Source organism: Caenorhabditis remanei, chromosome IV (assembly GCF_010183535.1).
Source record: "Caenorhabditis remanei strain PX506 chromosome IV, whole genome shotgun sequence".
NCBI classification, from domain to species: domain Eukaryota; kingdom Metazoa; phylum Nematoda; class Chromadorea; order Rhabditida; family Rhabditidae; genus Caenorhabditis; species Caenorhabditis remanei.
In genome coordinates, this window is record NC_071331.1 from 17,577,266 (window position 1) to 17,603,090 (window position 25,825).

At 38.0% G+C, this 25,825-nt stretch overlaps 5 protein-coding genes across 5 annotated transcripts; 2 read left to right on the plus strand and 3 right to left on the minus strand.

Moving 5' to 3' along the window:
* Positions 1 to 101: 101 nt before the first annotated feature.
* Positions 102 to 4,352, plus strand: GCK72_014900 (uncharacterized protein; the record flags this gene model as incomplete). Its single annotated transcript, XM_053730529.1, has 12 exons — positions 102 to 150; positions 475 to 619; positions 937 to 1,284; positions 2,297 to 2,444; positions 2,487 to 2,626; positions 2,673 to 2,893; positions 2,942 to 3,057; positions 3,106 to 3,188; positions 3,353 to 3,422; positions 3,552 to 3,722; positions 3,908 to 4,017; positions 4,307 to 4,352. The coding sequence occupies 12 exons, from the start codon at positions 102 to 104 to the stop codon at positions 4,350 to 4,352; spliced, it is 1,647 nt and encodes a 548-aa protein (XP_053585301.1).
* On the minus strand, positions 164 to 1,547 carry GCK72_014901 (uncharacterized protein; the record flags this gene model as incomplete). Its single annotated transcript, XM_053730530.1, has 6 exons — positions 164 to 265; positions 316 to 418; positions 468 to 854; positions 906 to 1,318; positions 1,366 to 1,445; positions 1,517 to 1,547. 6 exons carry the CDS (start codon positions 1,545 to 1,547, stop codon positions 164 to 166), a joined length of 1,116 nt encoding a protein of 371 aa, XP_053585302.1.
* A 2,779-nt stretch (positions 4,353 to 7,131) lies between the features above and the next one.
* On the minus strand, positions 7,132 to 7,500 carry GCK72_014902 (uncharacterized protein; the record flags this gene model as incomplete). Its single annotated transcript, XM_003108410.2, has 2 exons — positions 7,132 to 7,222; positions 7,274 to 7,500. 2 exons carry the CDS (start codon positions 7,498 to 7,500, stop codon positions 7,132 to 7,134), a joined length of 318 nt encoding a protein of 105 aa, XP_003108458.2.
* A 6,242-nt stretch (positions 7,501 to 13,742) lies between these two features.
* On the minus strand, positions 13,743 to 17,865 carry GCK72_014903 (uncharacterized protein; the record flags this gene model as incomplete). Its single annotated transcript, XM_053730531.1, has 10 exons — positions 13,743 to 13,938; positions 14,096 to 14,247; positions 14,563 to 15,273; positions 15,326 to 15,517; positions 15,563 to 15,697; positions 15,983 to 16,053; positions 16,100 to 16,223; positions 16,271 to 16,660; positions 17,150 to 17,568; positions 17,754 to 17,865. The coding sequence occupies 10 exons, from the start codon at positions 17,863 to 17,865 to the stop codon at positions 13,743 to 13,745; spliced, it is 2,502 nt and encodes an 833-aa protein (XP_053585303.1).
* Positions 17,866 to 22,431: 4,566 nt separating this feature from the next.
* GCK72_014904 (uncharacterized protein) lies at positions 22,432 to 25,588 on the plus strand (the record flags this gene model as incomplete). The annotated part of the gene is made up of 7 exons (XM_053730532.1): positions 22,432 to 22,523; positions 23,203 to 23,448; positions 23,493 to 23,578; positions 24,708 to 24,777; positions 24,862 to 25,003; positions 25,054 to 25,163; positions 25,495 to 25,588. 7 exons carry the CDS (start codon positions 22,432 to 22,434, stop codon positions 25,586 to 25,588), a joined length of 840 nt encoding a protein of 279 aa, XP_053585304.1.
* Positions 25,589 to 25,825: the final 237 nt, after the last annotated feature.

A 25,825-nucleotide genomic window follows, 5' to 3' on the forward strand; every position in this document is an offset into this window, starting at 1 on the left:
GGGACTTAGAGGCGACTGGAAACAATTAAAACATGGGTAAAAGAGCCGAGTATTGAGAGGTTTGAGGATGTTGATAATAGAGAGAAGAGGGAAAGCAATGGATGGAAAGAAGTAAACCAGAATTAGAAAGACGAGACGGGTTTATTGAAAGTAAGCACAGTTCTCATTCCATGTCCGATTGTCTTCCCAGTGCCTCAATCTTATCCAAGACTGCGTCCGTCATGTGGGTCGAAGCGCTTCCGAGCTTGGTCGATTGGTACTTGTTCTGAAAAAGAAGACAATTCAAACTGAGTTATTGAATCGAATGCAAAATACCTTGATGGCAACAAGCTTCGGCTGCTTGAAGTTCTTGTACGCGACCTGGGCGAGAAGAGAAATGGCTTCAGTGACCTCTGCCTTGTTAGCCTCGAGTTGAGCACTGAAAAGATATAACTGATTTGATGCTTTGAGATACCGAGAACACTTACATTACAGCTTCTTCTGCCTTCTTTGGGTCAATTCCCTCAACTGGGAAGACGTTGAGAGCAATGATCATGGCGGCGATGGCGATGTGCGACTTTGGGACAGATGACATGACCGCGTCGAGAAGGGCGAGCTCTCCGATGCACTTGCTGATGTTGTAAGCATAAAAGAAGGCGGTCTGGTCAACTGGATTGGTCTCATCCTCCGAAAGGACTCGCGAGAGACAGCGAGCGAAAACAAGGGACGATGGGCATGAGAGATCGAAGTGAAGGGAGTTGAGAATGACTTGCTCCATGGACAGAATCTGCTTCTTGGTGAAGGCGTTCTCGGTGATGAACTCGTAGTCGTAGATATCCGGGAGATAAACTTCCTCGAACTTGGAGGCGACGAACCTAGAATCAAAAGTTATTATAACGTTGTCTTCAAATGAATAAGTCGCTTACATTGCCGAGATTCCGAGAAGCTGGAGGTCAGACTTGGAGATGGTCTTGGTCTCGAGCATGCGATCCAAGATGAAAATAGTGAGGTGAAGAGTCTCGGGGAGAAGATGGAAACGAATGTGAACTTGTACGAGCCAGTCGACGAGAATACGACGCATCTTGCTTGTTGGCTCACCACCATCCATAAATCCCTCCTTGAGAATAAACTTTTTCTCGTGGTGGACGAGATACTTGTATATATCCGGAGCCAACTCAAGCAACTTCGTCTCATTGTCCTGAATGTTGATTCGCTTCGTCTTGATTTGCAAAGATCCTTCACCGGCACCATGTTGAATGTTGGCGGTTGGTTTGGTGACTTGCTTGCCTCCTTTGGCGTTGATCGGTTTGAGTGGCCCATTTCCTGGCTTTTGAGCCATCTGCAACTGATTTTTCAATAAGAGATTTCCGTCAACGTTTTCTGTACCTTTATGTTGTCCTTTTCCACATTGTTGGAGGGCCTCCTTATATTGTTGCCGGCCCGCAACATTTTGTTGAGTCCTTCGGCTGCAAGACTCAATTCGTTTTTAAAACTGAACGGCATTAACACGAGCTTTTTAGAAATGAAAGAGAAATACCTTGGTTAGTTGATTGGTAAGTAAGATGCATAGCGAAATAAACGAGTTCTGTTGGTAACTGTGCTATGGGGGGAGAGGAAATTTTGATACGATCTATCTAGAGCACGTAGAGGACTTAATTTTCAAATAGAGTTCACGAGAAAATTATGCTTCTGATATTAATTTCGGGGAAGAATTAAAGATGTGTGTTAAGAAGAGGTGGCGAGAGAGAAATGTCGATTCGAACGTTCCGCCGGCAAACAAATGTACACTAGAGCACGTTTCCCCCTCTCCCAGAAGCGCCTGTATCGATTGAATCGACCACCCGTTGGGAGGGTGAAACAGGGGTGAAACACTTCGTACGTATGGTGGGATCGCAGGGGCATGTTGCGCAAGAAGACAGGCGAGAGGAGAATAGGATAGATGAAGTAAAACTGATCGAAAATGAGATAAGATGCAAGTTTGATGAGAAAACTTCATTGGATAATCATGCATCAGGTTAAAAGGAGAGAAATGAGAAAAGGAACGAATGAAAAGAGTGTTCGAATGAGTTGAAACTCAAAAAATCAGAAGTTGGCGCTGAAAAATTCACTAATTGTTGATCATCAAAATTTTCTCGACGAGACCTTCGATTTCAAAGTTGGCGGTGTTTTACGATACTCCGTTATTCCGCAGAGCGCCTTGTTTATTCAATTCAATTTTTACCGCCAACTTAAAATAACAATTTTTGAATCTCTTTTTAAAACTTTGATGAATTTCTCAATGACAAGATTGTACTTAAATATTTAAACTAATTTTCAGCGAAATGAATGAAAGTGACATCAAACGGTTAAGAATGTTGCTCTACAACAATTCTCGATCAATTTCCCATGTTCACGTCTTTGGAGAAGATGGAAGTGGTCGAAGTGAGATAGTTCGTCAAGTTCTGAATAATCCAGAACATGATTGGGTATTCAACTCACTATTGAAACATTTAAAAAGGTGTCTTCAGATCTGTGTATTTGGCGACTTTCTTTATGCGGATGGATCTCTGAAACTGCTCCTCGAATCACTTGCCACAAGTCTCGGTTTCAAGACGAGGGGAGATAAAGCTGAAAGATTTATCAATAATCTCTACGAAAATGTTGATTGGTGAGCTTTTCAATCTGAAAAGTAACTCGAAGTTCTGATATTTCAGGCCAGATGAAAACAATAAAAAGATTATTATTTTCTTGGACAATGCACAGTCAATCGTTGATTATCCGCCAGCTCCACTGCAATGTTTCCTCGAATCTTACAAAGCAATCAACGATTTGACAGTTCGATTTGTAACAAGCGCGCCTTCATGTTTTACTCAATATCATATTAATCTCATTCATCTCTCAGTCATTGGATTCCACATTGCTACACCTTCTCAAGGTTAAATTTGAATCATGTTGAAAATAATTAACAATACATTGACTTCAGAAACTACGAAGTGTCTGATCTCAAAAGCAGATTCATCGATTGACCCGAAGTTTATAAATTTCGCCATTCAAACTTTATTCATGTACTGCAAATCGCCTAACACACTTTTTTCAATTGTGAGTTCTTCCTTGTGATTATATGATTCAAAGGTGAAATATTTCCAGATCTCAGATGCATGGGAGATGTACAGTAAACGCGTTCGTGTACACGAAAATGGGCCAAAATTCGATGCTACCTTAGCATCGAAGTGTGTGGGAAAAGCATCATCGGATAAACTTGGAGACGTTAGTGGAGAGCAGAGGCCTGACGAGCAAAGAGTAGTTGAGAATGAGACAAGTTTTGAAGCGATGCCATTAGCAATGAGGCAACTATCTTTTTCAATTTATCAAATTTAATTTTTATTATTTCCAGATATCTCTTAATCGCTGCGTTCTGTGCCAGTAACAATCCTCAACAGGCAGACAGTCGATACTTCGTCAAAGTATGATCATTCTCTTATCTTTTTTTTTGATTATTTTTATTTCTATGACGCAGTTCCTGGAATGCAAAACAACAAGAGCTCACCTGCCCTTGCTCTATCACTCTGTCTTCTTTAATTTTCCATTTTTAGAATCACGGAAAAGACAAACGGTCGGAGAAGAAGGAATTACGTGCAGAAGAGAATCGACTCGCTAAAGAACTCGGACCGAAGCCTGCCGAACTTCAACGGATTATTTGTATTTATGAGACGTTCCTAAAATTGAATGAAACGGATATTTCCGGATTTGATATAAAAAATGTGGTAAGCCATCCCCCGTTCTTTGTTCTCTCCCTTTTTTTCTATTTTGGAACGTCCTTTTTTAGAACAATAAGTCATTGAGATTTAGTTCTGGAAACCAACAAAAAACAAAATAATACGAATAATCTCAAAATAGTATTGTCACGATTTTTGAACACAAAATCCCACGTTGTCGTTCGTTTTCTTAGATCGCCTCACTCGATTCAATGGGACTCGTTTCTGTGATGAATCGAAACAATCTGGATACTCCGAAGATCAAATGCCTGATTTCACTGGAAACTGCTCACAGAATATCCGGGTAAGACGTTGTCTGCAACATTTACCTTTCAAAAGGTCATTACGTTTCGCACGTTTGTTCTTCGAGCATCTCATTGCGTTCCACCTGTTCCGATACTCCCGCAATATGAATCCGAAGAGAAATGAGCAGAAAAATTTTATAGTAATAATAAAGTTTTGAAAGAATTTCACCTGTTACTCCTTTCCAGTCTTCTCACGAGGTAGTAGTAAAATATTAGTAATTATTTTTCTATTCTTGTCAAAGTAATTACTTCCGATTAGTCACGATTACTCATTATTTTTTATTGCAGATCACTCAATCTGGAGCTGCGGAACTACCTCGAGCACGCCACCTGATATTGATCTCTTCTTATTTATTTATTCGATTAAAGTCAGAAAACAAATGAAACTGTTCGCATTTTGTGGTTTGATGACGTTTCGCACAAATTTTATGCAAAGATTACAGAGATGCAGCTGCCGGGATTTCAACAAAAATTGAAGTCACATCTCGATCTTTAGTCTTTGTTTCGAAATTCACATCACCCTTTGAAGAGTAATTGCTCTTCTCATAACCTATTTCTGTTTTGAAACAATTACGACTAAATGCGAAGCCAGCTAATAAGTGACAGCTCAGTTGATCTCCTTCATCTCTTCCAGACTTTTTCAATTAATGATGTCAGATCATTCTGCACGCATTCAAGAAAAAAGAACAGACACTCTTGTTCTTAACATTGTTATTCGTGCATTATGGGTGTTGCACTAGCTAGGGATTAGATCAGACGACTAGATCAGAGAAGTTGTTTTGTGGGTTGTTAATGCTGGATAATGACAGACAGATTCTTCTTTTCGCTGTCCTTATCCGGGTGGTACTTCTTCTGTTTGGAAAGAGAAAATAAAGAAGGCATGATTTTAACAATAAAACGCTCCTCGAATAGGAGAAGTCTGGGATAACATCATTTGACCTGATTAGTTGTGTTGTGATTTCTGGTATTGGGATATTTAAGAATTAACTAGTTCTTTTCCTTTCATTTTTATTTTACCAGGTTTTTTTTATAGAGAACACAACCAATATATTTTGACGACAGGAGCCATGAAATTCTGCAATTAGTCAACAAACCGATACAATTTTCACTCCAGACGATCTCTTATAACAAACAGAAGTGCACACAACAAAAACAACGAAGCGGGGGATGAGGCTACGTGGATCTCTCATTGCCACATTAACGTCATCACGTAAATTCAAAAATTGGAGTAGCGGTATAGTGGGTTGGAAGAGAAACGTGCAGGAAAGAGAATGCGTAGGAATAATTGAAAATTTCTCATCGAGGAAGGTATTGTTGGTATTCCAAATTTCGGTCCGAACAAAAAAGCGGGGGTGAAATTTACAAGCAGAGAGAAAGGAAGTATTTTTAGAATTTAAGAGAAGAGAGGGAAAATTTAAATTCAGTAAATAACGATGCATTTTTTGTTCAACATGTGCGTATTTTGTGCTCTCACGTGCTCAGCTAAACAAGTGAGCATTCTCAGTGACAGGTTCCGGGAAAATTGTTGAAAAGGTTAGGATGAAGATGTTTAGTGTAAAAATAGGTTCAGAGTCTAGGGATGAACGAGTCTTAGTTTGAGAGTTGGGGTACTGTAGCAATGTCTAATGGTTGAAAAACTTGGAAAATGTGTGTGTTTTTCTGAGGTTGGAAACCACCAGAAAAGTATCAGAATTATCAGAACATCTTGGTTTTTACTCTGACTAGAAAATGTTGAAGCCTGAGTTTCGGTGAAGCGATGTGCTCATCTACAGAGCAGAAGAACTTTTGAGCAGAAGAACCTTTTTTCATTTCTGTAGTTGACAACATTTTTGTAACAGCTTTCACTAGAAACTTATTAACAAGGCACGCTCCTTACAACCGCGCTCTACCGAAACCGAGGACAATTGTGTGCGAAATCGAGAAACTCCGAGAAAAAAAGACATTTTTCAAGAGAATTTCGGTGGAGCGCAGTTGTAAGAACTGTGGCGAGCTGATACGTGATCTTTGACTTCTCGTAACGAAGTTTTTCAACTTCGCTCCACCGAAATCTCAAGTAATTTTTCCATAGAGCACATTTGCCGAAATGCTACAGTACCCCTCCTGCTTATAACTTGACCTACGATCCCCTCAAATCTTGCTGAAACAGCCGCCTCCATACATAACCCATCAATCATGAATATCCTTTCCGATTTCGAAATTTCCTCGATTTCGGAATAAAAAAAGCTCAATTTCTGCAAAGATTTTTTCAAACGATTTCAAAACGATTTCGAATAAACTCAACTCAAACTGGACCATTATCTTGGCGGAAAAAACTTCCTTTGTCCTTAAAATGGTTCCAGTGTTCCGTCCAAAAAAAAATACATGATTTCTGAACATTTTGTGAAGAGAATATCGACGAAGAAGAAGCTCATATGATCGTTTTTTTTTTCGTTTGTTCGGCCGTTTCTTTTCCGAATTTTCGTTTTATTTCCACCCAATAAAACAATGACGTCTAGACGCTTTTTGATTTTCATCTTATTCTTTTATTTTATTTTCATGTGCAAACGACTTCCGTTGTTCTAAATTTTTGAAAATTTCGTGTTGTTTTTGGTTGAATACCCTCTCAAAAATTGAATTTCTTCAGAGTGTTCAATCCATCTGAAACCAAAAAACAAAGAGAAAATTAAAAAATAAGAGGAACCAAAAATTTATTCATACAAACGAATTACTAGAAAACTGGCTGAAGGAAAGTAAGAGATCAATTTCGGAAAACGAATTGCAAGATGGACAAAGCAGAGGACAAGCAAGCGGAGGGGTTTCAAAATCACGTATATCACAATTTGAGAGGGAGTGGACCGGTAATAAATAAAACAAGAATTAGTAGACTGAAATCTAGCGAATGGGAGGTTTTTAACCGGATAGAACCAAAAAAAGAGTAAAAATACGAAGAAGAAGAGAAAGAGGTAGGGTGGATTCGGGGGCAGAGAGAAAAAGAATACAGTTTCAGAAGAGATTTCATAAAGGTTTTCTATACCCGTGAGATGTTTTCTGACGAGATTCTATTGGAGACGACAACCGTGTAGAAGAGCACTTGGAGGGGGTTAGAGGCAAGGATTCAGAAGACTGAAAATGATTCAGTATTTCTGACGAAGATGTCTGGTATGACGACGTGGTGTGAAGAGTTTCAGACATTCTCGGAATGCATCAGTTGTGAAACAGTCAGCTCTGAAAGTAGAGAAGAGTTAGGTATAGGGCTTGAAATAAAGGAAATCTTACCTGCACTCAATCCTCATATTGGGTCTTGAATGTGAGCTCAATTCATGACACATATCGCATATCCTTTCCATAACTTCCCCAACAGGTTCATCAGCCAAAACAGGACAAGATGGCATCTCTTCTGACTTTTCAGTCGTCCCTTCCAGAATCAGTCGAGCTTCGGTGGTTACGGTAAGTTGAAAGATAAGAAGGCATGTAATCAAAAAACGATGATGACCAGGGAACATTTTATTGAATGAAGAAGAGGTGTGAAGGCTCAGAAGAAGGCAAAGCTGAGAAGTGTTTGATGAAGAGAAAGGGCACAACAGGGGCGGTATTTATATTCAAACCCCAGTGACTCCGCCCATCTGAAATTTCTGAAAAACGAGAGGGTCTTCGAGAGACGCAGACAAACTAATTTTCTGCGTGCGGCAAGCCAGCAGAAGAAGAAAGAGAGAGGCATCCCGTAGGCTTTACCCTGGGAATCTTTCGGAGAAAAGGGGGCGGGGCTTAGGACTATGTGCACATTGTGTTCGATAAGGAACATGAATGAATGGAGAAGTTTGATCAGGAACAGCTGCTGTAAAAAAAATTGGAATATAATTTGGATTCTGGGGGCATAATTCTTGTAGTAGAGATTACCAAGTTTGAGATGGGTTCGATTATTTATCCATGGAGCATTGGAGCGCATTTGCATAGTACTTTCCGAGTCTTTGAGCACCGAAAACAGCTTTATTTTCAGAGTCTTCTGAGCCCGGTTCTCTGATTTAGTCGCTACTTGATGAGGGCCCTTCTGTAGAAAACCACCATGACAGTCTAGTCGAGTGAAAATTTTTACGATGATCTTTCGAAATAAGACATTATGACGTAATATCGACGCCCTTCTCTTGAATGGGTTATAGTCAGTTTTTGATGGGGTTTGGACACCGCCACTTCACCGAACGAAAACATTTCTCTTCGAATCATCTTGAAGACCAACGAGGAAGAAGAAGAACATCAGGCAGAAAACAGAAAGAGAATGGAGGCCAAAGGTTTTGTGGAAGAGAGAGAGAGAAATATGACGGAAACCATGGATCATCGAGGTATCGCTGAAATGTGAAGGAAGGTATTTGAGAATGGAGGAACTACGACGAGGACGTGTCTTTTGGAAATCTGGAAGTGAAGTGAAATGACTTCCTCTGACGATATTCAGATGGAATGGGTAGAATCGTGGGCTGGAAGGATCGGAGATCTAGGATGCAGGTTCAAAAGATCCTCTAGAATCTCAGTTGGGATCAGATATATTTCTTGAGCCCGCAGTGATGATCGTTTCGCTTGAGGAAGAGCCTTCTGGTTACTGTAAATTTGAATTTCTAGTTGTTACGACATTTCTCACAAGGACTCTGAAAGTTCTGAAACAAGGATTCAGAATCTATTGTCTTCCTAATGCTCCAAGTTTTCCCAGTTTTAGGTTTCAAATCTTCATAGTTTTAAAACGTCTCCAGAGCCATCCTACTGTGATTCTGCCCCCTTCAACGGCTCCAATCTTCTGATTCCTCTCAGAAATTCTCTTCCTCCGTAATCATTCGAGTACTCAGAGTTCAGATTTGCAATTGCATACAATCACGAAAAGTTTCCACCTGCCGACTCTTCTCGACGTCAACATCATGAATCCCTGAACCTGAAATTCCGTATTCTGAATTCCAGTTGTCTAGCTCCTTGACACGTCATCACAACCTCTTCTGAACTCTATTTTATTGCTCTTTATTTGTTCTATTTATATCCACGTCATTTCCTCAAATAACCTCTTTCAGGTAAGCCGTCGTCCTTTCTCTCATCTACAAACAACAATAAATTTCTCCTTTTTTTCTTCTTTTTTTCTCATTTCTCTTGGAATAGAAAGATAGGTTTGATTTTCATGGAATAACGCTTTTATTTGTTATTTTTACCCTCTTCTTCCAGTGTTCCGAAATGTAATGACTTTCCTTTTCTCTCATTTTTTCCCGCGGTTCAGAAAACGACGTCATCTTTTACCTGAATTGGTCAAAGAACTGATGAGAATCCACTAGTACTTTTTATGATGAACAGGTGCTAAATCGTCTATTCTGCAAGACAAAATGCTCCGGATCATGCGTTGTGTCCACTTCTATGTCTGCGTCTCCGGGAGAAGTAGATTCTGAAATATTCTGAAGAGAACCCGGGAAGAAACTCTGAAAATAGAAATGTCAACTGGGTTCGTGCAGCTGAAAATAAAATAAATAAAGAGAGAAGTGAGATGCAAGACAAGAAAAGTGATCAGTCTGATTCGATTTCGAGTCCAAAAAAAACAAGAGCAAACTACATTTCGAGACATTTAGACATTTCTAAATAAGGTTTGTAGCCTTGAATTCGGAAACTTTCAGGTGGAAAAGTTTTGGAAAAACTTTGGAAGTAGAAAATATTTTTAAGTGGGCTGCAGGAGTAACCTATTAAATAATATTTCCCTATAGATGACACTTTTGAAATGTGATTTTCAACATGATTTTATTCAAATGGATCTGGGATTCTTATGGCTCCGAGACATAAGACAATTGGAAACTGGAAAACATTTACCAACCAGAAATGTTGAGTTTTTGAATGTCCCAGTTTCAAAATCTTTTGGTTTCAAAAATCCCCGGGGCCGTTTTCGACAGTCTCATAGAATTTCTGTATACCGATTTTCAGATTTTTGATTTTTTTTTTAAAAATACGTCTGTATCGACCACCGTGAACCTATCCAGATAATTTTAATCGGATACATATTTTCCTCTTTACTCTACAAAACGTGTTATTATTTGATGTCACTTCTTCTTCTCTTCTGCAACTTCTGGCTCCTCTCCTATTATGAATTGTTTATTTCTTCTCATCTACAAAAAATTGGGTGAACGAGCCGAAGACGTGATGATATCATTGGTCCCTCCGATCAGATGATGTTCCAGGATTTTCATCTGTTTGCTTCTTTAGAAATGCGAATTTCAAAAGTCAGAAAACGTCAACTCCCTCTCTCTCCAGAAGTTTTTCTCTCGTTTTCAGGTGACAACTCAACTTGCCATTTCTGTTCTAATGACGTTTTAAACCGAAGCAGAGCAGATGACCTATTTGCAGAAAACAGAAGATCTTTTTTCTCACGGAAACTTTGAAAATGTCCAGTCGTGGTCACTTCTTCTTCCTGTTCCAGTGTTTTTTTGCGAGGGCGGAAGGCTCTTTTCACGCCATTTGAACTTTTTCATTTACTATTCTCTTGCAACAACAATACACTATTGTGGGAATGAAGAGAGAGGAAGCATCTATTCTGAGCGATTCATTGAAATTATTTCTAAAAATGAATGAGGATATGAATGACTCTGAAGACAGTTCAAAGGTCGGTTTTCGTCTGGAGCCAGAGATGAAGGTACCTGACCTAGGATCCGACTCGGCCAACAGAAGAATCTCATTCCTGAAAATCAAAAAAACGTCATTGGTCTCATAAGAATCTTCAAAAATTGTACATTCCAAAACGCATATTCTCGGAATGAGTCATCTCTTCTCAGTGAAAGGGGGAATCCCGTAGTTGAAACAGGAAATAATTAGAATGAATAAAGAGAGAGAGAGAGAGGGAGAAAGATAACCTCTTTTCTATATGTATCACATGGTCTACACCATCTGAAAGACAAGAAGAAAATGGGTGTAACTGAATGGGGAATACACTGGAAAAAATGACTGAAAACAAGAAGAAAAAGAATAAAACAAATTGGGTAGTTGACGAAGAATTCCCATTTTGCCCAGCATGATCCTAATGTGTTTTTGACAACATGTCATACGATCAGTTATCACTACAGTATCCCCCTTTGTAGTTTGATCTACCCCCGGAAATGAGCTGATCGTACACTTGAAGCCTATCATTCTGACCCGACAGGATCTTAGTTCACTTCCAGAGAGTTTGAAATGATTCCTAATCTCTTCCCTAGATGATGTATGAATTTTTGAAAGAAGAAAATTTACAAGTTTTCGTCACATGTTTTCTGGGTCAGTTCTTTGTGTCGTAGCATACTATACGGCTTCAAAATATTTTCAAGATTTCCACTTTTGAGTGCAGTCAAACCGGGAAACTTCTGAAGGAGATAAGGACTCTAAGGATGTGAGAAACATGCTAAGCTGACGACTGCAGAAGGACAAAATGAAGTTGAAGTGAGAACAGGCACGGTGGACTCCCGTACTAAAGTACCGTATCCCGATTTAGCCTTGATATCATTTTCAGGACTGAAGGCAGATTTTATAATATCACCAATTCACAAAAATGCAAATTTTGAACAATGACGATCATCTAATCCTCCCTCATGTTATTTTCAGATTTTCACAATTTTACACTCATTACGGATTAATGACAATATCTATCTCTCTTTGAGTGGGAGAAACCCCCGAATCAAACACCGGTGACCTATGACGTCGTTTCGGATTTCACCTGTTAATCTTCATCTTCTTCTCAGTTTTCGAAATTTCTTAAAACTGTTTTCTGTTGTTGTGCCCTTCCACTTGACCCTCAATGAGCATTCCCGCTCTTTGATCGGCTCGAAATATGTGAAAAACGCGAAAAATGAACGAATGAGTGAGGTTGTTCTCGACCGTGCGCTCCGTCCCGTCCACCGAAACGTTCTCGCCATTCTTCATTCATTTGCATACCTCTATCTCTCTCTTTTTCTCGTCATTTCCGTCTGTTTTCTCTTGCCTCGTCTCCACGACAGACAGTACTATTCGGGGTGGAAAAGATTAAGCTGCGCGAGAGATATTAATGTTTCAAATTCTTCAAATTTCTTCCATGCCAATCGCAAATTTTAGTACCGAAAGGAGGAGGAAAACAGAGAAATGACGGGTGGAAGGGGCGATAAAAAGAGTCGGGGATATTTGGAATTTCAGGAGAGAATGGATTGCAAAAAAGGATTTGATTTGTTGAACAGGGATCTTGAACTATTCAGAAGGGGTTCCAGGTGGAAAATTATAAAATTTCAGAAATCAGAAGAAGTTCGAAAGACCGTTTGAATTTGGAGTCTCCGGAAAAAACCTGCATTGAAAGGTTATCCAACAATCGAAATTAGTTTTCAAGAACGAATCTAACTTTGAGAAAGACTTTACAGAACCGACGGAAAAGTTCCAAACTTTGAAACTATGTCACGGTGTCATTGATCCCCCTATAACCTCCATTTTTGTAGAGAATGTATATCATAACTAGAGCTCACTTTTTTAGTTGGTAACTTTTTTGTAAAAACTGTACCCTCGGAGTTATCACTCGTTGAAGTCAGTTTCCCACGAATTTACACATTTCGGTGTGAAAGACAACTTCTCAACTTCGAATAAATGTAAATTCCTGGGGAGGGTTCATTAAAGAGGTTGCTAATTACAAAAATGAAACACTAGATGTGTTCTAAAACATATCAAATATCTGAAAAGATTGAACTATCTGGGACACCAGGACACACTCTACATGTCTGTAATATTTGGGGAAATCAAAAAATCGAATTTCATTTTGAAGGGTACTGTAGTTTTTATTACACTACTGAAATTATGGCTGAAAATTTCAGACATTTAGACATACGTATTAATGCCTTGTCCTAGTTCACTAGATTTCTTGGTCTTGTGGAATTAGATTTATTACTAGATTGATTTAAAACCTTCACCCAGTGGTTTCCAATTTTGAACCTTGGACTCTGCTCCTCACGGTTTCAGCTTCAAGAGAGCCTTTCCAAACTTTTCTTTTTTTTGTTCTCTCAAATTTCAGATAGAGTATATTTCCATTTGATTTCCATTGTGCTCTAATATGTTTACGCCCGACATAAACACCGACAGATGTAATAAGTCGACAACGTTTCCGCCATTCGAAAAATTACCTCAGAACAGGTGAAACGTGTTGATGACAATGATCTTGTTTTGGGTGTAGACGACGTAGAGTAATTGGGAAAATGTGAAGTGAATTGCACTCAAAACGGAAAATGACGCAAATAAGATAAATTTATGAGGAGAATGGCGACTGAAACCCACGAAATGTTTCGACCCAATTCGGTTATGATTAGTGGGGAAAAATGGAAAAATACTACGTCAGAAAAGATATTGATAAGTGTTTTTATTGGTGAGAAAGTTTACTGCAGGGACTGTAATTTTGTCATGAGGAGTTGGCGGAGCACCGGAAATAACAACACCAGAAACAAGCCAGGTTTCGGAAATTACCAACTTCTGGTGCTCAGAATACTTCCGGAAGGCTCACAGGAAATGCTCAATGTTATCAGTTTTGCAAAACCCTCAGACACCACTCATGACCAGGTGTCGTTTCGAAAATAATAGAATACAGTTAGAAATTTCATTTATTTTGCAAGAAAAAGAAACGAATCTTGTAGCTAATACTTATTATGCAATTGATCACAGTGAGGTCAGAATTGAATCAAATTTGTAGTTTAAATATGTTTAAATAGATCATTCCAAAAGTTAAAAATTATAGTTCAGAGGCAGTGTTACCGATTCGAAATTACTTATTATCAGTCCTGTACATATTCCAAATCGACAATGACACGTAGACAATCCAAAGACTAACGAAGAACAGTGTAGACAGTGTCTTTGGACCGAATGGACCACCCAACTCTCCTTTTCCAAACAATTCCAATTTCCTTCTGAGCACCAACACAACCAAAAAGAGCACCGAGCAGATCATGAACACGGTGACGCTGCAAAAAAGAATAATAATTGAATCACATGTTTATCTTCTTTTATTTGCAACAACTCATCGCCACGTGCACCGCTTCGAAAATAACGTCACCAATTCGTAAAGAAACAGGAAATTGACACGAGAAAATGTAGGCGTAAGAAGATAGAAGTGCTCACCTGAAACCTAAATCACCAGCGTCCACGCGGAATGATTCGCCTTTTGATGCCCAATAAAGGGATGCGATGACCCATGGAAGACCGAGTCCAAGGAAAACATTCACTGAGTTGGAGCCGGTCACGTTGCCAACCGCATTGTCAGCAGTGTCGTCCTGGAAAGAATCTAGTTTAAAGCGAGGGTAAGGGGGGTTGACTGAAATTGAAATTGAAATTGAGTTGAAAACATTTTTGTATGGTTCAGTTCTAGAGAGTTGAAATTTCACGCTCGCTCCACCGAAATGCCCTTGAAAAATGTCTTTTTTTCTCTAAGTCTCTCAGTTTTGCACACAATTAACTTCGGTTTCGGTAGAGCGCGGTTGTAAGAAGCGTGCCTTGTTAATAAGTTTCTAGTGAAAACTGTTACAAAAATGTTGTCAACTACAGAAATGAAGAAAGGTTCTTCTGCTCAAAAACTCAACAAAACTCACACTTTCAGCTGCAATTTTCGAAGCAAACGTATCTGGCAAAGATGTTCCGAGAGCTACGAGTGTAATCGCAGTCACCGCATCCTTCAATCCAACCATACACCCAAATATTGATGCCACGTCACCAACTACTGCAGTCACCAATCCAATTGCCACGAGGGCAACAACAAAACATGGGTAACCGTAGAAAATAGTTGGTGGTGGAAGGAAAGCGAATGCAAATTTCCACGGGAAAGCGAGAGCATGAAGAATGCAATCGGATACTGTAGCATTTGCAAGATCTCCTGCATTCACTGACACTGCATTCAAGATCTGCTCTTTCCACGTGGCTTTTCCAGGTCTCAGTTGTCTCATATAGTGTCCCATTAACTTGTGAACATTTGTAATGTTTTTGAGTACATTATCATCAGAAATAATAGTAATCGTCGCCTTTCTTCTTGTTCCGATCGACACGTCTCCCTCTTCAACTTTCAATAATTCAATTATAAACGCCTCGTCCTTCTCATCCATTTTGTCATCAATTATATCAATATCAATGTATTTTTCATATTCTTGTCCCTCGAATACAATAATTCCATCTTTTACAGATGTGTAATCTTCTCCTTGTTTAGCTGTCACGTCTTCAGTTTCGTATCGAATTCTGAGTGGATCTTTCAGTTTTCCCCCTTTTCTCGAGACGAATGATCTAGCGTATCCGGCATTCTCTTTCACGACCTAATGATTTAAAAATTAGAATAATTAATTAATTTCTCAATGAGAAACTTACATAATTAGGCTTCACAAACTCTACAAGTGGTCCTCCCAACATCATTGCAGACTCGTCTGGCATCTTGACTCTAGCAATATTACAAGCTCCCAATCGAATCTTGGCGTCTTCGTCCTCATCTTGAATCTTCAGATGAACATAGAAAACGTCATTTGGTCTCCAGTTTGACGCGTTTATCAATTTTACAGTAATCTAGAAATTGGAAATTCAGAAGGGACTCATCAGAATTCTGTGTACCGTTTTGTGAAGCTCTCCTGGGTTGAATTGCAATGTTTCAGCCTTGAACAAAAAGTTCAAATCCTTCTTCGCAAGCCCATTCACAGTTGAATAGTGAACTGTAAACTTTGAATCCATATTTCCTTTTCGCACAATCTGCAAAAAAAAAGAACATAAATTTTTGATCAATCAGTCACTCATCCCCTATCTCTTAATCCAGTCTTCTCCACTTTTAATCTGACTAATCTCATAATTTACCATGTTTGCCATGTGGAAACCACGTTGCTTTTTCTATGAAACACAAGATAATCTATACTTCAAAAACAGATAGATTATGATTTCATTTTAGCATAAAGCCCCTCTCTCTTTTGTTTGTGATGTAATCAGTTTGATTTTTTAGAAAGATGTCTGGAGAACGAATTGAGGGGGTTAAGATCTTACCTTTAGGGATACTGTTTCATCGGTCGAGTCGACACGGTAGACACGGGCGGAGAACTCGACAAATGTCTTCTCTAAAATGTAGACTTTGAAGAAAGGATTCCTAGAAAATCCACTCACTTCTATTCCCAGAATCTGTGCTTTCTTGTTTCTCAATCATCTGAACTTCCTCTTCTTCACTTTTTCTCCATGAAGAAGACAACTGACGGATTGCTCGGATACGGTAGTAGAGACGGTCATGCGACTAAAATTAGAAAAACATATTTTAATTTCAGACTTCTAAATCCTCACCATAGTCCTTGAAACTCTATAAGCCAACAACTTTGCTTGGTCTTCTTCAGAAAGAGATGGATAAGTTGCAGAGATAGTTCTGGTCCATCTTCTGACTGTATCCACTGATGGAGTTGAATCAACGACGACTGCATTTGTATCCTCATGAGTCAGACTGAATGTGCTTGCCCATTTTTTGATCTCATTACTCAGTTTTTCTGGTTTATCGTCATCTACTTTTCCACTGTCTTGTTGAGCCAATTCAAGTTCTTCTTGGAGATCACTTGCACGTTTTTTCTTCCAGATTTCAACATCAACGGAATAGGAAAGAACTACAAGAATTATGAAGAACAGGAGTGTTAGGACAGCTTCCCAGACATCGACGACGTTGGGGGTGATGACGATAAGAACCTGAAAGCAAGCATCTAGATCGAGGACTGATTTTACTTTAAACTGTAAAGAAAATTGTTTCAAATTTGTGGAAAACTATTCTTAGTAACTTTTAGAAATTATGGACACCTATGTCTTACAGTTCCCCGCATTGTAAAAATAGATTTCCTAGTTTTCGGAAATTTTTTGGTTTATTTCTCGAGAATTCCTGATTTCTAGACTTGTCACGGGCCGGGCCGAATTAAAACAAATAAAAAAAACTTTAAAATTGAATCAAAATGTGAATATGTATGATAATTTATGCATTTTTACTCTATTTTTTCAAAATTTGGTAAAAATGAGTCCCCACTGTTGAATCCAGGCGGCCCGATTTTTGACAAGTCTGCTGATTTCTGTTTTTTCAGTAGTAAAACTTCAAACGGCTAACATCACTTTCTCAAATATCTCAGAGTTCCCTAACCCAGCTCTAGAAATTTCCAAAAAACCCTTTTCCCCTCCGAAATGTCTTACCAAAAACACCCAAATGTATGCAAATGTTCCAAAGAAAGCTGTAACAACAAACACTCGATACAACTCGATCCGTTTCGTAGTCTGTCCAACAGCAAATACACAAATTGCAGAAATACAAAACAGATTGAATGCGGCTGAGCCAACAATAGTCCCCGGTCCCAGGTCTCCTGCCTTGAATCCGTTTCCAACTATTTCAATAATCGAGAGTAAAATCTCAGGTGCCGATGAGCCGAGAGCCATGAGTGTCAAGTTGGCAACAGTTGGATTCCATATCCGAATATATTCAAATTGTTCTTCGTCTCCATCTTCTTCTTCCTTCGAAACCAGTCGTCCCACTTTCTTTTGTCTTTTTACTTTTCTTGTTGCACTCGTGATTTGCTCAATTGAGCACATGAAAATATCGGCGGCGATAGCGATTCCTAAAGAAGAAAGTCATGTGAAAGTTCAAAATTTGATAGGTCAAATATGTCATATTTTATCAGTCAAATGGAATCACAAACATATATTTTTGAAGTTGCGTGGGGGGTAAATACCAGCCAGCTGACGAATATTTTCAACTTATTTCCCTTCATAGAAATCTTGAATTTTTCAACTCAAAACTCACCCAAAAAGCAATAAAACAACGCTGCCAAATACAGTAATGCATTTCTTGGAGTTGTTTCCAGTGCTGATATTAAAATACCACTTTTACATGTTAGATTGGCCGCATAACTCATGTTTGAGAATCTGAAATTATTGGATTTAAGAGTTGTTGGGGGGAGAGGAAAAAGGATAATAGGAGAAACATTTATAAGGTACAAATAATGAAATATGAGTAGAGAATGCGAGAGATTGATTGCATGCAAGTACGCAAAAAATGAGTAAAAAAGGTTATTTTCAAATGGAAATTTTCAAATGGATTTTCAGAAGTATGACAGTCCAAAACAAGAAAAAAAAATTAGAAAAAAAACTTTTAGGCAATGACTTGGAGCATTTTTCAAGATTTTTTCTTCTAACATTCTGGTTTCTAGAATAAGAAAAAAGTCTTTGAGAAAGTTGCTTTGAGCCGATAAAACTAAAATTATCGCATCTGCTCAATTTCCCCAAAAAACCAAAAAACGCTCTCCTCCAAAATGAATCATTTTTCCCATTCTGACTCACAGAGACTAATTGAAAAAATGAAAAGAACCACTGGCATGAAACCAAAAAAGGGATAGAATTCTCTTTCGAAACGGTTGAATTGGTCGATCCAATCACACATTGAATGTTGTTTTATTTGGGTTTAATAGTGGTATTCAGTTGATTGTTTTACGTATTCAATCGACCGGATTCTGATAGAATGACCGTGTCAATGACGCACATCAAAATGACAATGTAAATGCATGAAAAAAAGAGGAAAAAGAAGAAATTGAGGCGGAAAAAAGATAGAAATAATGGATGCTGGACCCTTCTAATTTTCTTTTTTCTATGCTCACAGAGCACGAAATTGGCAAGAAATAAAAAAAAAGTTGCAGCTAGACTTTGAACATTCTCTTGTTTCTGTGACATTTACAATAAAACCTTTTCGCAAAAAAAGAGTGACAAACGTTTGAATGAAAAAAAATAGTGAAGAGAGTCCAAAGACAAACAAAAAAAATTGAAAAAAAGAGTAGTAGGGATGAGACAAATAAATATACTGTGTGTTTGACTGTTTCATTTGTTCTCTTCTGTTATTTATAAACTTCTTTTTCATGTAGACAGTAGTTAGGGAAGAGATGATTCATGGTGTGAATGGGAAGAAGAAGAAGAGTCAGGAAGTCTGTCGTAGGATGGAAAGACTATAATTAAACACAGTCAGGGAGAGAGAATAGGAATTCATTTAACCATGATGACATGAAATTCAGAATACCCGACATTGAGTTCATGAATATCAGAAGAATATGAATTTCCAATAAGAAAACAGTAACCGATTTTTTAGAATCCATTTTCAGAATTCTTATTTTTATTGATGGTTCACTGGTTTGGTTTTCCCGAACGGTAGCCGTTTTTTGCTCTCATTGAAAATCTTAGATTTCTGGTTGCCTTATTAACAGAGGTTTTCTTTTTTCATCTCGAAAAAAACATTTGAATTAAAAAACACACATTTTGACCTTTCACTACACTCTTGTTTGACTGGAAATTCGGCAAAACTGGAATGTCAAAGTGGATTCACAAGTAGTTTTCTGATGTTGACTGGTCATTATAAAATTGACGCTCGTTTTTGTAACGTAACATTAAAAATTTGTAAGCTGCAAGGAACTAAGTCAAAAATAAAACACTAGACTCTATTAGAAGAAATGCTTTATTTAAAAAAGAAGAAGAAGAACAATTGAAACAGAAAAAATGAGCCCAAAAATATGAAAAATGGAAGTTGTCATGGCGACCACTATAGCTGAAGAAAACGGGGGCTTCACGAACAAAAATAACTTTTTTCTGTTTCTTGTAAAATAAATAAAATCCAAAGACCACCCACATGTACATTTTGTATTTATTTGGCAGGAGGGCCAAGCACAGGTAAAAGGAGAAGGAGGGAGACTCAAAAAGGGAAAATGACATTGGGTTTGAGGAGAGAGCACATGAGATGAAGAGACGGAGACGTACTAATATAACAATGATTCTAAAACGAGACGATAGGAGAAGCAGAGAAAAAGAGAAAGAGACTGTCACACCCCCGGAGAGGTTTATTTCTCCGGAAAGAATACAAAAAGAACATGGAAAAAGGGAACAGGAGGAAGAGGAGATGAAGAAGAGAATGGGAGTGGTTGGAGGACAGAGAGAGATGAATACTTGTATACAGTTCGCATAATATGGAAAACAACATTTTGAACGGAGAACTAGAGAAAGATATTACAATAGGTAGAATACGGTCAAGGGGATTTGGTTGGTAGAGAGGAGGGTCAGAATTGGTTCCCTGGAGAGTTTGAGGGCAGAACTGGCTCTGCAGTGAAACGTTGAGATTTTCCCAGAAATTTGAAATCATAGGGTTTCTGAATTTGTTATCAATAATATGAACATGGAATTGAGGATTTGCACCGTCACGCAAATTTGGTTGGAATATGTCCTGTAGCTGACAAGGGAACTCCTTTTAGAAAATGTTTGAGAATGAGATTTTCGAGCTCCGGAGCTGGAACAGGCAAAAGATTTTGTTGTCATCTTGTTCAGAATGGTCGAAACTACCTATGAGACATTTTTCAGCGAGTTCTCAAACATTTTCTAAAAGCAGTTCCTTTGTGAGAGAGTTGGAGGATGTCAAGACCAAAATTTTCACATTTCGTTCCAATTTGTTATCATGGGAATATTAAAAATAGAATCTGAAATTCCATGTCATCAGCTTTAAAACTGTCTTACTCTAAATCAAATACAGAAGACTTACTTATGTAGAAATCAGAAGAAATTTTTCAAAAATATATTTGGCAACTTCTTGTGGTACAAGCATTTCCGAGACCGGTATTTGAAACGACAACTTCAAAAAAATAATTTTTTTCGCCCTAAAATGAATATCAAATTTTTGAGATTGTATGAAAAAAAAATCAGAAAATCTGTATTTTTACATTTTTATTATGCTAATTTTTCAACTAAATTGGAAACAATTTTTTGACCATCACTGTATTAATTCAAAAGTCAATTTCTATTCCAGATTTCTAAAAACACAAAACATTCCAACTTTCGTTTTGAGTACTATCCTTCAAATTTTGAGCTTCCTAAATAACCTAACTCAAAAAAAATCTGAAAGAGTTCCTATTATCTCCCCACTCCAAATTTCCAAAACTCGAGACAAACTTGCTCCCGGAAATCCCTGAATAGTCGGTTTGTTCTCTTTGATCTATCACTTTTTCTACTCCATGTGATGCTAGTTTTCGGTGATTAATGTGTCTTCTCCGTTCCCCTGCACCCAACTCAACTTCTCGATTTTCCCAACAAAAAGTCCCGGATATTTGGGAGTTTCGGTTGAGCAATCGCCTTCTTCGTCATCTCCTTCCCACATTTATTTTTGATTTATCTCTGGAACATTCTTTCATTCTTCCCTTTCCTACGCAATGACACAGTTTTCTCCAGAATTTTCCAGAATTCAAATGCGATTACACTTCATTTTCTGCAAATCTTTCACTCGATTTCACACTCATCTTTCACCGATTTCTCACATTAATCCAATGAGGAATTCTGAAAATAAAAATGTCATGGGAGCATGTTTCGTGAAAACTAAAACATCTTCTCGAGTTCGTTTCCTTCCTCTCTCAAGGGCTTCATTTATTCTATTTCAAGACTGAAGACTTGTGATAAGAAGCACTTTTTATATGTTGTTGGTTAGGTAGAAAATTGGAAAAAAGATATAGATGATAAGATTAGGAAAAGAAGAGAGAGCATTAATATGATTAGTGCTTACAAATAATAGGTGCCAGGCTGGAAAATCTGAAAGTTCGAAGATTGAGATTGGCTAGAAATAGTTTTTGATTGTGCAACGTGAGGAGATTGGTTTGTTTTCTTAAATTTAGTTGTCTTCAAACATACCACTCGACCCTTCGAATAGACTAGTCGAATCGATAAAAATTGATGTTGAGTTTCATTAAAAATTGTTAACTTCGAGAATGTGTTACAAGTGAAATAGGATTTTATTTCTCCAATTTTTGGGGTATTTAGAAGAAATAGAGACCTTTATTTTGTAGTTGACAATGGTTTTATAGGGGGCCTTTTTGAAAACTGTCGTCTGAGATAACGGGGTCTCCCTAAAGTAGACATAACCTGGTGCAAATTAGGCAAGATTCTAGTCAACCTTCATTTTTTTCACAGAGTTTTTTGTTCAAACAAAACAAGAAAAAACAGAGCAAGAACCGATTTCAATTTGATTATTTTTCATTTTTCCTGATTCCAAGTTAGCTGACTTCTTAGTCGTAAAATTTTTGTTTTGAATTTCATGTTTATTGTATCACCGAAATTCCCTCCTCTGCTCACAACTGTTCTCCTTCTCTTACTCATCTTCTGAACCTTTCGAACCATCAAAATCCAATTGCTCTCATTTTTCAATTACTTCTCGATTTGCTCTTTTAAACCTCAATGATTTCATGTCTCCATTCCATTTTGCACACATTTTCTCAAGTTGCGAACATCTTCTTCTTCTCCACCCTAATCCCTTTCCTCCTACTCCTTCTCATTTTTATTCTTCTAATCACTCTCATCGAATTAGGTTTAGATGCTACTGCTAAGCACCGCCCCGTTTCCATTAATACTTGCACTTCTTCTTCTTCTTTTTATCAACGTTCTGTCATTCATCTCCAAGGTTTCAGAAGATGAAGTTGAATTGTTTCTCGAGGAATTCGGAGAGAAGTATGTACGAATTGTCGAGTGATGAGATGCAAGCAGTCAGAGATTCATGGAAAAGGTTAGTGATGGAGTTTTCTTTAAAAAAATCTTACTTTTAGGATAATTTAGTTTCAGTTTTAAATGTACAGTACCAATCAAAAAGTTGTAAACTCGGGCCGTTTCCTGTTGAAATCGTCCAACTTTGAGACTGTGTCATGGTAATACTGATTGTCCAATCAAGTAGATTTTTAGGGAATTATACAGATCAGAAGTAGAGCTCCATTTTTGTGCTTGACAACTTTTTCAAAATTTGATAATTTTGGCTTGAGTCCGCAAACACCGACGAGGAAAAAATGTCGGAACTTTCTTATTTCGATAATACTTGCTGTCAATGCAGCGTTTGTTATTCACAACACCATAAAAGTTTTTTGCAATTCTAATGTTTGAAAAAAATCTTTTAAATTCTTGCGATATTTTTTGGATACAATAGAACCTATGTAATGTTGATTAATTTGGAGATTTTGGTGCTCATTTTTGAAGACAGTTGGAAAAGAATGTTGATTATGAAACACATTTGAAGTATCAGTCTGCTATAGTGAAGCCTGTGACATGTCATATCCTAACATCAAAATTACAATCATGTGCCCTTCCTCTTCCCCTCCAAAAGTTTACACTTAATGACACGGACATCCGGAAGTCCTTATCTTCTGTCTATACCAAACGCTCTTAAGACCAATAAAACCAAGTTATCTTTTCAGAGCCAAAGAACGAGAAATTGGAAAGCATATTCTTCAAGCTCTCATAGAAAGGAAGCCACAATTCAAAGATTACTTTGGGATACATGTTGACGAGAAGAACGATGACGTCTTCAGTTGTCGGGAATTCATGTTACAGTCACATCGAATCCAGAACTTTTTGGATACGGCGGTTTCGTCTCTCGGGTTTTGTCCAATTGGAAATATTCATCAGATGGCATATCGCATCGGGCAGATTCATTTTTATAGGTAACTTTGTGAAATTCACTACTTATTCAATGCGTCTATTCCAGAGGTGTAAACTTTGGTGCAGACAACTGGTTGACATTCAAAAAGGTTACTGTAGAAAGTGTGACTCAAGACGGTGGAAGTTCTGAAAGTAGTGTGATCGACATGAAAAGTGTTCCATCATTATTCCCCTCCATGATGCACCTTGCCTTTAAAAATCAATACTTCCAGTGCTTTTTAAAACCAAAAAATCAGTCATCACTCTCCCCGTTTAAACTTATTCTTTTTTAATCAAATCACATCAAATTAACACAAAACCACCACCCTTATTTCCCCCATTTTTCCCGTCCCGTTTGGTCAGCAAAAACGTTAATTTTCGAGAAACTTGTGACTTCTTCCTTTTACTTTTTCCATTATTCTAACTTATGCAAAAGTTATATTCTTTTACAGACGACACAAAAAATGTCAAAATTATCGGATTGTGAACCACTTCAGAAGAGAGATTCGATTACTCCAAGGGCATATGTCAAGTCATATTGTTGTTGTTGTATGTTTGATCGAAGAAGAGAAGATCCGGCTATTTTCGATGTTTGTTTCTTTGCTTTCTTGTTAGATTAGACAGAGAGAGGTGGCCTAAAATACGGGAGAGTCGGATTCTAGGCCACATGTTGTGAGCTTGGGGATACTGTAGTGGCAATCCATTGAAAACGTTCCAGGTTATTGAAAACTTTCAGTTTTTGTAGAGGTGATAGAGAAAGTGTAGAACTTCATTTTTGTAACTTTTCGTTTGACATTATCCAAAAGAGTTATGCCTCTGGAAATAAAGCATTCCCTAAAATCGTCAAAGATCAAATTCTAAGTTCCAATTGGGAATAACTGTCTAAGAAGAGCCCGTACAAAAAAGTGTCCACTACAAGAATGAAATCAAAGGTGTGATCTACATTCCGTGCTAAAATGAAAATTATGGGACACCATTGAAAAATCAACTTGAAAACTCATCCTGCAATTTGTCTTTTCCAGGAAGAAAACATCAGATACCGCGCATTTTTTGGCACAATGCACATCCGACAAGTGCTCGTAATCCTTGCAATCATCAAAACCATCCTAGTATTCTCCTTCCTTTTCCTCCAAGTAATGGACACTGAATCGCCGTTAGGAGTGTTTTGTGAGTGGTTTGAAACTGATAACTAGGGAGGAGAGAGGTTACGGTAGCTAGTTCGAACTGGTTAGCTACAGTAATCTAGAAGAAATGTTCAAGTTTCAATTGGTGTGTGTTTCAGCTGCTACATTTGCTTTCCTCACAGTTTGTATCACAAACATTTTACTGGTTGCGGGAGTCCGTCTGAAGAGGTGAGGATTCTTCTGGATTATGAAAAGTATCGAAGCATTATTTCTGCCCAAAACTTCCACATTTCCAACTCTCATCAGTTTCAGATATATCTTCCTAATCCCCTATTTCACTGTATGCGTTCTATTCATTTTCATCCTAATTCTCCATCTTTTCGTCGATTTCCTCGACACAGCAAACTCGAAAAACACCGTTGAAATTCAGCCAATCCTTCATAATACTGTTTTGGTGAGTCTTCATAAAATCTGGATATTTCAATCTATTTCTACTTGTTTCAGTTATTCATGATCTGTTTTGAAGTATACATGCTTTCTGTCGTCTGGCGTGCTTTCGTCTACATTTGCGATTTCAATATGCAGCGACAAATTGAGAAGATTGTGAAGAAAAAGTTAGTAATCCTATCAGACAGAAATGAGATTTTGAGGGTGGGGATTAGACTATGATATGATGTAATAAGAGAGGATTACTGTAGATGAACTGGTTTAGGGGACATTCAGACACATACTGACTGAACACACAAAATTGTCTAGTACATTGGAGCCATTTTCTGTTCAAAACCAACACTAATTAATTTAATTCACCAATTCTTATCAAGTTAGACTACGATTTTTGCATTCACTAAATCATTCAGTTCCTCGAAAATCCTTCTGACTTCTGAAGTTTGTCAAATTCTGATTTTCGACCCTCTGAATCCCCAATGAATCATTTCTTTCTTGCAGATCGATGGTCAAAAGATCGTTCGACATTGAATACGATCTGGTGCGAAATGAAATAATCCGCGCGGAAGTGAAAGCGAATGAAGAGTTCGTTTAGACTATGAACTATTCAGCTTCTTCTAAATTCAAAACGACGCGGCTACCTCCATCTGATGATCTCTTTCTCAGTCTCCCTTTAGCAGCTTTCCCAAAAAAGAGAAGAAAACTATCCCAAAGAAACGATTAATATCCGAAATAGTAGAAAACGGAGTAAATTGGAAGGGGAGGACGAATCCGAAGCAATTGTCACACCGGATCCGAGACGTTCTACTAATCCCCCTCTTTCCATACTTAA